Source organism: Lagopus muta, chromosome 11 (genome assembly GCF_023343835.1).
Source record: "Lagopus muta isolate bLagMut1 chromosome 11, bLagMut1 primary, whole genome shotgun sequence".
Classification (NCBI taxonomy): Eukaryota; Metazoa; Chordata; class Aves; order Galliformes; family Phasianidae; genus Lagopus; species Lagopus muta.
Window position 1 is genome coordinate 2691425 of NC_064443.1, and position 12743 is coordinate 2704167.

At 59.1% G+C, this 12743-nt stretch overlaps 2 protein-coding genes across 6 annotated transcripts in view; one reads left to right on the forward strand and one right to left on the reverse strand.

The window, feature by feature from the left end:
* Nucleotides 1-25: 25 nt before the first annotated feature.
* MST1 (macrophage stimulating 1) lies at nucleotides 26-4065 on the reverse strand. 2 transcript variants are annotated; one of them, XM_048957614.1, is made up of 18 exons: nucleotides 3882-4065; nucleotides 3624-3762; nucleotides 3441-3553; nucleotides 3236-3350; nucleotides 2812-2948; nucleotides 2619-2739; nucleotides 2414-2532; nucleotides 2173-2338; nucleotides 1972-2102; nucleotides 1797-1899; nucleotides 1583-1719; nucleotides 1462-1497; nucleotides 1278-1389; nucleotides 1123-1200; nucleotides 912-1058; nucleotides 727-833; nucleotides 320-459; nucleotides 26-246 (listed from the first exon to the last, which is right to left on the reverse strand). In XM_048957614.1, the coding sequence occupies exons 1-18, from the start codon at nucleotides 3931-3933 to the stop codon at nucleotides 85-87; spliced, it is 2115 nt and encodes a 704-aa protein (XP_048813571.1). In that variant the 5' UTR covers nucleotides 3934-4065; the 3' UTR covers nucleotides 26-84. The 2 variants fall into 2 exon arrangements, with proteins under 2 accessions (XP_048813571.1, XP_048813572.1); XM_048957615.1 differs by having other exon boundaries at nucleotides 27-246; nucleotides 2173-2335.
* Nucleotides 4066-4483: 418 nt separating this feature from the next.
* The window catches only part of DAG1 (dystroglycan 1), a 38943-nt gene continuing 30683 nt past the window's right edge, over nucleotides 4484-12743 (forward strand). The window contains exons 1-2 of one of the 4 annotated variants that reach the window (XM_048957065.1): nucleotides 4513-4579; nucleotides 5306-5422. The gene's annotated coding sequence lies outside the window, so the exon portion shown is untranslated. Of the gene's footprint in view, nucleotides 4580-5036; nucleotides 5106-5305; nucleotides 5423-10920; nucleotides 10978-12743 lie in introns of those variants that run through there. The other 3 variants (XM_048957067.1, XM_048957064.1, XM_048957069.1) reach the window with 3 other exon arrangements.

Consider the following 12743-nt stretch of genomic DNA (forward strand, 5'->3'; position numbering starts at 1 on the left):
GCCACACAGATGCACACACAGGCTGGCTCCACTGCCTTTATTGGGACTGGGGGCTGAGCGGGGAGGTGCCACCTGCAGCACAGCTCACACCATCCTCATGACCTTGTGGATCCAGTCGACGTAGAGTGAGACGCGGATGAAGAGGGCAGGCTGGTCGGTGCGGGCGCAGACACGGGATGGGGTGATCACCCCCTCCAGCACCCAGCAGTCGGCAGTCAGACAGGCCAGGGGCCCCCCATAATCTCCCTGTAGGGCCGAGAGAGTACCGTCACCCCTATGCTGTGGGGTGAGCCTACCTGGCCCCCTGGACCCTGCTCACCTCGCAGGCACCCACACCAGCACGCAGCGGGGCTGTGCACAGCTCGCTCTCCTTCAGGCGCCCACGCAGCTCTGCCTGGCACTCAGCATGTGCCATCACTGGCAGCTTTGCCACATTCAGCACGTGGCCATCCGTTGTGCCTGTGGGGACAGGACAGCAGCAAGGCATGTATGGGTGTGGGAGGGAGGTGGGTGAGGGGTGCCATGGGTAGGGGATGCCATGGGTAGGAGAATGCGATGACGTGGGCAGGGGATGGCATGGGCAGGGAGATGACATCAAGGAGGGTTGCTGTGGACAGTGGACATGGGCAGGGGGACGTCATGACCCTGGGCGTGCTATGGAAGGAATTGCTGTATATAGGGGATGCCATCGCAGTGGGACACTGGTGGGGCTGCCCATGGCAGTACCTCTGGTTTCCCCAAAGCCAGCAATCTCACAGGTGGTGCCAGCAGGCACAACGTAGCGCTCGGGCGGCAGGCAGATCAGGGCCACACGCGTATTCAGCACAGCTGGTCTGTAGAGGGACGGAGCAGCATGGGGATGTGGTGCCAGCCCATGGCGCTGGGGCACAGGGCACCACATGCACACTCACCTCGCCAGCTTCAACAGCACCAGGTGGGACTCAGAGGGGCCGCAGATGATGCGTACAATGGGGATGGCCTGCAGGTCGGGGTCGGTGGGGCTGGGGTCCTTGAACAGTGTCCCCAGGTGCACCTCATAGCCTGACAGGTCCGCATCACTGCGGGACAAGGCCATCAGGGTATGGCAGCTGCCGGCACCCCGCACCCTGCCCCTGAGCTCACCAGGAGGAGAAGCACTGCCGTGTGCTGATCACCCATTGCTCCTTCACGAGCGACCCGCCGCAGAAGTGCACGCCGGCCCTGCAGGCATGGGGACAGGCAGGGGTGGGTACCCAGCTGGCAGCACAGCACGGCTGGAACATGGGGTGCCTGCTCACCGGTTGCGGATGCTGACAGTCCACGGTGAGTTGCCAGGCATCCCACCCACCACACGCTGCTTCTGCTGCAGCCTCTCATCCCGCCGGCCACACTCCTCGAATTTCACTGCATCTGTGGGCACAGCAATCGTTGGCTGGGGGCACCGCACCGAGCACCCACTGCCCCATGTCCCCGTGTCCTCACCTGCACTCATCAGGACAGATGGCACAGCGCTGCCAGCTGCAGAGAGACAGCAGAATGGGGCTGTGGCAGGAGGCCCGACGCACCCTGTGGGGCAGCCAGGGCTCGGTGGGGCCAAGCTCACAGCAGGGCTTGATGGCGCAGTAGTCAAAGGGTGTGCGTGGATCCATGGTGTAGCACCACGGGCCGTGGCTGTCATCATCGGGGTTGCGGCAGTAGTTCTCCTCCAGGTGTGCCTCAGGGTGGGTGGCAGGCGACATCCTGCCAACCGGGAGCCACCATTACTGCCCCCATTCCCATTGCTGTGCATCACCCTGTCACGCTTGCAGCACACTCACTGTGGCACATGAGGTGTCGTGGCATCCCACTTCTGGCACGTGATGCCCTTGCGCGTCTTACTGACGTGGCCGTGGTACTGCTCGCCGTGGCCGTGGTAGCACTCTGGGGACAGGCAGGAGGAGCTGATACTGCTGGTGGACACCCCGGTGGGGCACTCATGTGGCGGGGGCTCACCTTGTGCTTTCAGCTCGTCGTCACAGCGGCGGATGTGGAAGCAGAAGGCGACGCGCATGCCGGGGCGGGTGGTGAAGCACCACGGGGCCTCTGAGCCATCGGGGTTGCGGCAGTAGTTCTCCTGCAGGTCCCTGGTGGAGTGGCCACATGGGTGCCTGCACACCTGGGTGCTGCCGCAGCCCCCCGTCCCACCAGCCCTACTTGCAGGGGTACTTGCTGGGCACAAAGTGGTGCCGGTGGGGTGTCTGCGCGTCCCAGCGCTGGCAGGGGATGCCCGACACGGTGACGTTCACTCGGCCTCGGTAGCCTTCGCCTTTGCCCCTGTAGCAGCCGGTGGTGACATTGATGGGTCGCGGGCGTTTCTCTGCTTGTATGGAAGAGAGAGGAGGGAAGAGGGTGGCACCGAGGACACCGGAACCAGAGATGATGCCAGGGCACTTACTGCAGACGCGGATGCGGCAGAACTCGCGCTCCAGCGCCGGGTCAGTGGTGTAGCACCAGGGCCGCTCAGAGCCGTCCGGGTTGCGGCAGTAGTTGTCATCCAGACCCTTCTCAGGGTACCTGGGTGAGAGGCAGGGAGCAGCAGCTGCAGGTGACAGATATCTGCTGCCACCCCCACGGTCACACACCCTGCAACAAGTACTGACTTGTCAGGGTGGTAGGGATGCTTGTGTGGGTGCTGCAAGTCCCAGCGCTGGCACTCGATCCCCGACTCGGTGTAGTCCACAAAGCCCCGGTAATCCTCCCCGTTGCAGGTCATGCAGATGGCTGCCAACAGCCGGGGTTGTCATTGGTAATGGGGATGGGCAGCGCAGGGTGTCCCCGAAGCACAGCACTCACCGTCCTCACACTTTTTGATGCCGCAGCTCTGGTGTCGGACATTGGGGTCGATGGTGTAGCACCACGGGCCCCGCTTGTCACGGTCAGGGTTGCGGCAGTAATTCTCCTCCAGCCCATTGCGGAGGGATGGCAGGAACCTGTGCCACCCCAGTTGTGACCACTGTCCCTGCACTGTCCCCAGTGTCCCTAAGCTGTCCTCATTGTTCCCTGTCTGTCCTCACCCCCATCCCCAACATCCCATATTGTTCCCATCCCGCTCCCCACCACCCTATGCTGTCTGTATCCCATTTCCTATCGCTGCACTGTTCCTGTTGCCCCCCACCCACCCTCACCCCATTTCCCATCACCCCATGCTTTCCCCAAACCATTCCCCACTAATGCACCATCCCCATCCCTTCCCCATCACCCCACACCGCCCGGGCACCTGTGATCATGGGGTGTGGTGGCCTGCCAGTGCTGGCAGCGCAGGCCACGCTCCGTCATGTCCCGCATGCCACGATAACCGGTGCCATTGGCCACAATGCACTCCCGCAGGAAGTCTGGGGAGCACCGGGCACCGCATCAGAGCCGTGCAGGCACTGGGAGCCCCGCACCATGAGCCCCGCGCCCAGGCACGGTGCCCACCCCACCTTTCTTCTGGTACAGATCGTAGTGGATGTTCTTCTGCAGCCGGGTGCCGGGTGAGCGCTGGGTCCAGGACAGCAGCTGGCACATCTGGCTCTGCCGCTCGTGGTGAAAGGCCCTGTGGGCAGGCAGAGGCGGCAGGGTGCTGCACAGCACTGAGGCTCAGCTCCCTGCCGCGCTGTGCTCACCGGCAGGCCGGCCTGTTGGCACAGTTCTGGGCGCACTTCTGGGCCGTGCAGTTCAGTACATGCAGTGGGGGCTCGCCGGGTGCCGCCTGCAGCTCAGTGCCACGCAGGCGCTGGAAGTCATTGAGGGCTGAGCGGTGGCCTAAGATGGAGCGAGGGTCAGTGCGTCCCGGCCCAAGAGAGCCAGAGCTTCCTGAGCCCCCGTCCTGAGCCCCCCACGCCCTCTGCCCTCTGGCCCCACACTGCCTGCCAGGGCCCTACCTGCACCCAGGGCCACAGCCAGGGAGAGCAGCAGGCCCAGCGGGGCCGGCATGGTGAAGGTGCTGGTGGTCAGGCTGCGGCCCAAGGCCGGCCCAGCAAATATTTGCCTGCGGTCCGGGGGCCAGGAGGCTGCCGAGGTCGCGGACCACGAAGCCGCACGCGGGGCGGTGCCTGCTGGAAGCGGGCGTGGCCTAACAGGAGAGGGCGTGGCCTAACCGGAGAGGGCGTGGCCCGAGGGACGAGGGCGTGGTCTGCCGGGAGAGGGCGGCGCCCGATGCGGTGGGCGGGGCCCGAAGGAGGCGGGCGGGGACCGCAGGGCGCGGGCGGGGCCGGGCCGAGGGCGGTGGGTTCGGCCAGCGTGCGGGGCGGGGCTTGGGGCGGCGCCCAGAGGAAGCGGATGCGGCGGGGGGCGAGGCTACGGGAAAGGCGGGGCCGCGCGGGACGGCCGCGAAGCGCGGGAGGGGGCGGAGCCGCGCGCGGCCAGGTGGGGCGGGGCGGAGGGGGCGGGGCGATGCGCCGGCGGCGGGCTCCGATTGGCCGCGCCGCGCTCGTGCCGCCGGTTGCTAGGCGCCGCGGGGCCCCGCCCCCAGGTACGTGCCCGCGCGGGGTCGCGCTCGCGCCGCGCCGCCCGCTCGGTGCGTCGGGGCCGCTGGCGGCGAGAGCCGGCGGGGAGCGGCGTCCGGGCCCGGCCGAGCACGGTGAGCCCGGCGCGGCGGGGGGAAGCGCGACCGGGCCTCGCCTCGCCTCCGCCCGGCGGCGGCGGCACCTGCCGGCCGCGCCGCCCTCGGCCTAACGGTGGGCCGGGCCCGGTGGCGCGGCGCGGCCTGGGCGGGACGGGCGGGCTGGCGGGCCCGAGGCCCGGCGGGGCGCGGGCGGCAGGGCGGCCACAGCGCCTCCTCCTTCTCTCCCTGTCCCCGCGGGCCGCGCCGGGAACGGGCTCGTCGCGGAACGGCCTCGTCGCACCGGGACGGGCTCCGCCTCCCCCCCACTGCCGCGGCCGAGCGGCGCCCGCAGGACAGTCGCCGAGTCCCGCCGGCGCTCTGGACCGCGCTCCGGGAGTGCCGGGCCGACCTTGGGGCCGCCTCGGTGTCCGGGCGGGGCGCGGCGGGGGCGGCGGGGCCGCGGGAGCAACAGGCGGCGGGCGGGCGGGCCGGCCCCGCTCCGCGGGCGCGCTCGGGCCGAGTTCGGCGCGTTCCGGCCGAGGCTCGCGGTGCGCGGCGTGAGGTGTGTGCGGGGCGTGCGGGGAACGCGGGGTTGCGGCTCCGCGATGGGGAAGTGGCAGCGTCAGGGGCCGTGGGGCCTAAGCGGGCGCGGAGCCGTCTGTGTGTGTGTGTGTGTGTGTCTGTCTGTCTGTGTGTGTGTGTGTCTGTCTATGTGAGCGGAGCCCGCCTTCACCTTTCCTCTCTTTCCCATCTCCCGGGCAGGGCCGCCTCCCGCCGCTGCACCACGGATTGCTGCCGCCCCTCGCCGGGGAGCGCTACTCCAGTCCTTACCCCGCTTTGTGAGAGGTTTATTGGCCCGTATAAACTTCAGCTTCGCAGGTGCTCTTCTGCCTCCACATCCTTTGCTCCGGCAGTTCCTAATTCAGCCTCATTTTTTTCCCGCAGCCTCTGCCACCATTCCGGGCGTCCTAAGCTACTTACTCATTCTTCCCAATGCTTGTCACTGCACTCTGCTATCCTAAATATAGGGTAGTGTGCCAACGGGTGAGGCTCGGGAGCTGGGGTGCAGGGAACAGTGCCGTGTCGGCAGAGCTGTGCTGCACCCGCACTGTGCTGCCTGCTCACTGCAGGCTTTGTGCTTCTTGTGAGTCCCTGAACGAGGTGGGCTTTGGCTGTGGTGTGTGCTAATTTAGCAGTGCCCACCTCTTTACACACCGGTGTACGGGTGATTGCGCTCTGCGCCTTGCCACGCACCCGTGGGTCTGTAGGGATTTGTTAACCCCAAGTGCTTCTCTGCTTTCAGATGTGACTGATGCGAGGCTGAGCGCTGCAGGGCTGCTCCCTGCTCCTCTGGCTGTTGCAGGGTGTGAGGGTGGCACTGGGGTACGCCAAGAACCCCGCCGGCTTGAGCTGTGAAATGCACGGCCAGAACTGGCTCAGACCTGACTATAGCTTATCTGCCACGGGCGGCTGCTCTGGAGGAATTCCTGCACATCTTCTGGCAGCAGAACTTCGCTCCAGCAGTGGGGGGACATTGGAGGTTTGTGCCACAGAGAGAGGCGCTTCAGTGCTTTGCTTTTGAGCCCCGGGTCCCCTCAGCCTTGCTGGAGGAACTGAGAGGGCAGTGGAGTCACACTGGTCATACTGCCAGGCTCCTCTTGCACAGGTGTGAGCTGCAGCGTGCTGCTTGTGCAGCAGAGGTGTGGCACAGCAGCAGGAGTGATGCCTCACTGCCTCTCCACGTCCTGTCAGCTGAGGAATAGCATGGAGGAATTAATTCCATTGAGTTGGATGAGGAAAATGTAAACTCTGTGTTCTCGTTGGGCAAACAGTGGTTGTGTAAATAAATGCCTCTGGTATTCCTTGTAGTGCTCATCGACTGCCCAATCCCTCATGGTTTCTTGCTGAGCTGGTGGGGAGGTTGCTGCTCCCCCAGCTCTGAGTACTTTGCCAGCAATTTGGGCAAAATACAAGTAAACATCACTGGGTTGATCCAGTGTGTCTGAGGTCTTGGTATGCTGAAAATGTTTGTTCTTAGGATGTTTGTGCAGTCTGGAGGGCTCTGTACTGTAAGCCCCATTTGCTGAGGGCTATGACTGTGTTTAATCTGTCTGAAGAACCTGTGCTTTTGGGGCTTGTTCTCTGAGATTGAGTAAGTTTGGGCGAAGCCTGGAGGTGCTGCAGGAGGGGAAGTTTGTTCATTAACTAAGGTGTGTTATATGCAGGTGTGCATATTTCCTACTCCGGCACATTTTCCAATCAGTATTTGTTCATTGCATTTATTCACTGACTTTTGATTGTGGTCTGGATTGAAGGTCAGTATGTCAGTGGGAAAGGTGCTCGGGACCATTTGGTGTTGCTGTGCTTTTCCTGAGTGTGTGCTGGCTGTGAGAGGCTGCCTGCGTCCTGGGACAGGCGGTGGATAGAAGCCGAAGCTCCTGGCTGGAGGGCAGCCTGTACCTGAGATGTCAGTAGGGCTCAGGTGAGATCCCACACCCCAGGAGCACATGCCATTTTCCTCAGCGCTGTGTCCTGCTCAAGGTCGCACAGCGTGGCACTGTGGGTTCCCAGAGGCTCCTGCTGGGAAGTGCCCTGGCATCCCCACTGTGCCAGGGTTCCTCCACATCCTGGGCCATGGTGTGGAGATGTCCAACTTTGGTTGTCCTGCTGGGCCCCCAGCTTTAGCACAAAGGGTTTCTGTTGGTGGCATGCTCGCTGTGAACGTGAGCAAGCTCTTTCCTGCACGTGGCGGCCAGTCTTTTTGCTGAGCTGATCCTTTTTTTTTTTTTTTTTTTACCTTTTTTTATTCCCCTGGATTAACTGTCTGCAAATTAGTAACCCAAATGGTCACACGAAGGAGCAGATAAGCACAGAGCCCCAGAGGAGGGGGGGTCCAGCCTGGAGGAGGAGGAGGCAGCAGGCGCTGCAGCGGTGAGTTAGTGCTGGGCACTCTCAAAAGGGCCCTTCTCTTCCCCACTCTCAGCTGTGCCCTCCTGCCTCCTCCCACGTGCCAGCCCGTGCACTGATGGACTGACCCAGCTCACTTGGCATTCAGTTGTTCTTTTCATGGTGGTTTTTTTTCTGTGTGAGCATTTCTCTGTTGGTCTCAGAGGAGGGAGCTCAGATGGGGCTGGCAGGCAAGGAGCCCTCTGCCAGCACAGCTCTCCTCTGAGGTCCCTCCTGTGGGGTTACTGCCCTGCTTGCTGTGCCTGCAAGTGTGCTGTAGGACTGCAGGGCCAAGGGCTGATTCCTGATGGGATCCCCACATGTTCTCCCTGGCAGATCCTTGTATTGGAGGGGCAAGGCTTGGGGACAGCGGTGGATCCTGTCCCAGTGCTGGAGGGGGGAGTGCTTGGTTTCACATTGGGGTTTTCTTTGGGAAAACAGGCTCCCAGCCTCATCTGCTTTGTGAACAGATGTGTGAGTGAGGGATTCTGCTGATGAGTTCTCTTTTTTTCCTCCTTTCACATGCTGTGGTCTCACCACAACGCTCAGCTGTGGCACTTGCCATCACGGTGACCCTGACTGAGGATATGGGCTGTATTTTCTCACGTGCTTTCTGAGAAGAGCTCAGCTCACAGAGGACGATGTGGTGGCTTCAGAAAGATTTCAGATCCTGGCTCAGAGCTCTACCACAAATTGCTTTAAAAGCCTCTGTGCAGCATTGGGTTCTGCAGTGCTCCTTGGGAAGACCTGACTGGTGGCATTCCTGCCTGCCCTCAGTGCAGTGATTGCAGGAGGGCTTTCAGCTTATTGCAGCACGGCCACGGGTCGCTCTGGTGCTGAACACAGGTGATAAATTCACACTGCTGCTTGCAGGCACGTTTCATTTCTTTTTTTTTTTAACTAGGTTGTACATTTAGACTTGAGGCTGCTCTGTGAAGTGTGTTCCTCAAGGCTGGCTATTAGCATCCTGTAGGTTTGATGGCAGCTTCCAGCAGCAGGTACTGGGTGCTTGATATCAGACCCAAAGGCTTAGAGGTTGGATTGGGATGAGCTGGAGAACAGGAGGGTGAGGGGCAGTCAGGGCTGGCGGTTTCCCACTTGAGCAGTGCACGATGAGGGTTGATGTGACAGCTTTACATTGCTGTCTCAGTCTCCAACTGCAGCACAGGTCCCTTGTGAGGGTGGCACTGCTTGCTTCTTGCCACCATTTTTCCCTTTTCCTTATGCAGGGTCAGCCCAGGGTGGACTCTTTCAGACCCTCTGGGAAAGGCACCTCCGAGCAGAGCTCCTGTAAGGCCCCCATGGGTAAGGCCCCCATGGGTAAGGCCCCCTTGTGTCCACAGCTCCTTTGGGGCTTTTCAGTTACAGTGGAGGGGTCAGAGATCTCTGTATCCAAAGGGGAAATGTTTCTGTAGTCGTTTCTGGCTTCTATGCATAGCCCATAAACTTATGCTGTACCATTGCCCTCCAGCTGAGGTGTTTCTGTTATCTCCATGTTGTACTCCAGGGATTCTTACAGGAAGACTTCACGCAGGGAGCAGATTCTGAGTGTGATAGCAGGAGGCACTGTGAGCCAGAAGGCAGAGAACTGTGCTGCTGGGTGCTGATACTGAATGCTTCAGAGCTCTCCCCCTTTTTCTCCTCTAACACCTTCTGTCTGGATCTGCTTCCTCTGAATGTGGGCACTTGGCTTTTCCCCGGATCAGGGGTTCTTAGCACAGATGACCTTGCAGTCGCCTGCAGACACAGAGCGTGAGGCTGCTGGAAATCTGACCTGATGGTTTTGGCACTGAGGCTACAAAGATGGAAATAATCTGGGTTGCAGCAATTTCAGATTTGCATCCCTTAGGCTTTCCTGGCACCTGTTGAATGTTGTGATCTCTGTGCTGGAGGAGTTGGTTCTCATGCAGGACCATGCATGGTGGTTTCCCACCCCAGAGAAACTATTTCCATTGGAGTTTCTATCATAATGCCAGGAGCCACATGAGAGGATGAAAGGTGGTTAATCTAAAGTCTGTATTAAAGTTTTCAGGATCTTAAAATTCAGTTCCCTCTCTCCTGTCAGCTTCCAAAATCTTCTTTCCTTTCTTTTGCGTGCTGCACAGTCATGCATGCTTTATGACATGTTGAAAAGTGTAATGTTGGTAATAGCGGCAACAACTGAACTTAATAGACTAAGCTTGTGGCACTGATTTTTGTTAGCTCTCACGCTGGAGTGACCTAAAGTCTCTGCCCTGTGGTAGATGTGAGCTGAGTAACTTCATGAATACAGGGTGTGTTGGTGGTCCTGGCAGTTCTGGAGCGTGGTCACACAGCAGATGTATGCATTGTGTGTGGAGCAAAGCTTCAGGAGTGGGGTAGCAAACACCATTTTGGATTTGTTTAGGCCAGGTCAGAAGAACTTCTAGTTTGGGCACTGATCTTTCTGCTGGTGGCCTTGTGCTGGCTGCCCTTTCAGGAGACATTCATCACATCTCTGAATAAAATTTTGTCTGGATATCAGAGCTCAGACTTCAGAGAGGCCATGATGTTGTGAGAGCATCAATTGCTGGATATCAGCCCTTCAAAAAAAGTACAGAGCATGCTAATGCCTCTGTCGTATCAGTACTGTAGGCAGAACCGTGAACCTTGTTAATAAGCTGCCTGTAAGGAAGGGCTGGGAACAGCACTTCAGGAAACTTGGTAATCACAGCTAACGTGGAGAAGGGATTCAGTTGTTACTGGCAATGATGTGAACTCGTGTCTTTGAGCTTACATTGCTGGAGAAAGTGGCAGTGTTGCTGTGTGGTGCTGGTGATAAGCCAGGATAGAAGTTGTATCCGGTCCTGTCTGCTCCATTGGCTGAGTGAAGGACTCCTGATTGCCACAGCACTACAGTGGGTGAGCTGCTGCTGTTGGGAAGCAGTACTGCAGCCCTGTGCTATGGCTCAGGCACCCCCTGGTCCTCAAACCAGCATGCCACTGCCAGAACCAGAGTCCTGCACACGCCTTATTGCTGGAAACTGGAATCCTAAGGCTCTTCTTCTGCAGGCTGGCTCTGGCAGGTGGATGTGCCTGGTCTGTGGGCACCCTGGGGGAGCAGGGCCGTGGTGCTGTGCTGTCGTCACGGGAAGGAGCTGCTTCCTGCAGACCTTGCTGCTGTGTTCTGTTGCTGTCATCTTCACCCTGCTGTGCTCCAGCTTAGCATCCTGCACCCTCTCCTGAATCGCAGGCTCCTAAACCTTCCCCTGGAGGAGCACAGCTTTGTATCTGCTGACTCCAGATAAGCCTTCTTGCTCCTTTTGTGGGTTCCTTGTAGCCTGTTGATGTGCTGGTTGAAAACCACTGACTTGATGCAGTGCTTCAGGAGATTCCTTGATGTAGTTTCTCTGCTTGGCAAAGAAAAACGGAGAACAGAGCAGGCAGTGAGATTTTGAATTGGATTTTTCCAGGAGCTGAGATGAAATCCATTTCTCTTGGACTGATGCAACGTGGCTTGGTCACTCCAGGTATGCTGAAGTCCTGTTTTCTGCTTGTATATGGGAATTCACTCTGGCGTAGCTGAGTCCTTGAGCCAGTATTTTGGGGTGGGATTCTTCTTAAGTAGAAGCTTAGGATGACGGCAACTTTATCCTGAATGGCCTGACTCTTCCCACGATAGGTTTGGACCAGCAGTCTTGGTCTGTGCCAAGTGGAGAAGGTTACCTGGAGCATGGTGCTGCTTGGGCATGCAGCAGAGTGATCAGGGTAAAAGTCACTCGTGGTATGAGCAGAAGCAGATAGCCCAGCTCTGCAGCCTGAGCTGACCCAGGAGTAAGCACCTGCTGCCATCTCAGTGTGTGATCCAACTGAAAGCAGAGGCAAACGTGGACAGAGGTTTGTAAGGACAGAAGTTGCTAAGCGTGTTGGTCCTGGTTTCGCACTAACAGCACAAAAGCTGCCTGAGAGTTCAGGATGAAGTTTGGTGGCTGCTGCAGAAGTTATTGCTTTGGGAAGCTTGGTGATGTAAATCTACTCTAAAGCAATGGCTGTGAGGACCAGCAGGAGTAACTGAAGTTTCTGGTGTCTTTCTGCCTGGACTTTGTGATCACAGCCGGCTGAGCTCATTTCGACGTACTTATGAAGGCAAACAGCTGTCCTGTGTACCATCTCTCCTCAGTGGGGAGGAATGACCTGTGTTAGCAGGGCTGAAGTCTTGTCTTCTTTCCCTGGGCCTTGCTGGGAGGAGCGGATGTGTGAACTTACCTCTAGCAGTGACTAGTGGCAGGCCTCTTAGGAGCAGGAACACGGGTGGCTCGGCGTTGCCGCTGCCCAGACCGGCTGTGGTGCACAGGTTGCTCCTGCAGGAAGGAGGCCTCGTGGCAGCCTGCCTTCCATTTGCTGTTGGCAGGCTTCAGAGCAGTCCCTTGAATCAGAAAGCCGTACGAGAAAAGCACTGAATGCATTTATAGGTATCTTTTAAAGTGGCTGAAAGGCAACCTGCATTGGGTTGCTTGCTGCAGTGCTGGAGCAGGCTGTGGGTGTGGGATGGACCCATCCGGAGAGTGGAGTGGGGACTGCTTCAGTGCTGCCAGGATGCAGCTGTCTGTGGGAGCTGCTGCTGCTGGAGCAGTAGGGGCTGGCTGGGACAATAGTGGGAAACAAGTGGGAGATGTCCAGCTGAAACCAGTTTTAATTTATTTTTCCCTTATCTGTTGCAGTTGTTTGGGTTTTTCCTTGGCAGCTGTGGGCAGAACAATTTGTGCCAGAGGATTTTACAGAGCCCAAAGTTGGCGTGCTCTGAGTTGGTGCTGCGGGCAGAAGAGTCCTGCCTTCTTGTGCTGCTGCCAGGGAGCAGAAGTGCCCTTATACAGCCCGCATCCAGCAGGAACCTGTGCCAGGTGGAAAACAGCCTCTTGCTGGGTTCCTCTGCCAGATGTCGGTGCCCTGGTCTGGCTCTGCATGTGGCTTTAACTCCTGTGCCAGCACAGAGAGTACAGGGATGGACGTGCTTCCTCTGGAGGGGGCACCAGCTTAGAAGGACTATGAAGCTGCCCTGTGTGGGTCTTCAGGTACGTCTGCCTGGCAGGAAGAGTTGGTCTGGCAAATCCGACCAGGCATTGAGTTGCTGGCAGTGAGGATCCATGCTGCTTATACAGCTGCCTGCGATGTCGTGCTGCTCTCAGGCCCTGCTTGCGTGAGCTCCTGAAATCTCCAGAGGCCATTGAATAGGAGGAAAAGTGCACTGGGGTAGGAAGGAAGTGTGATGCATTGCACCACGTTGCGCCAGAGGCGA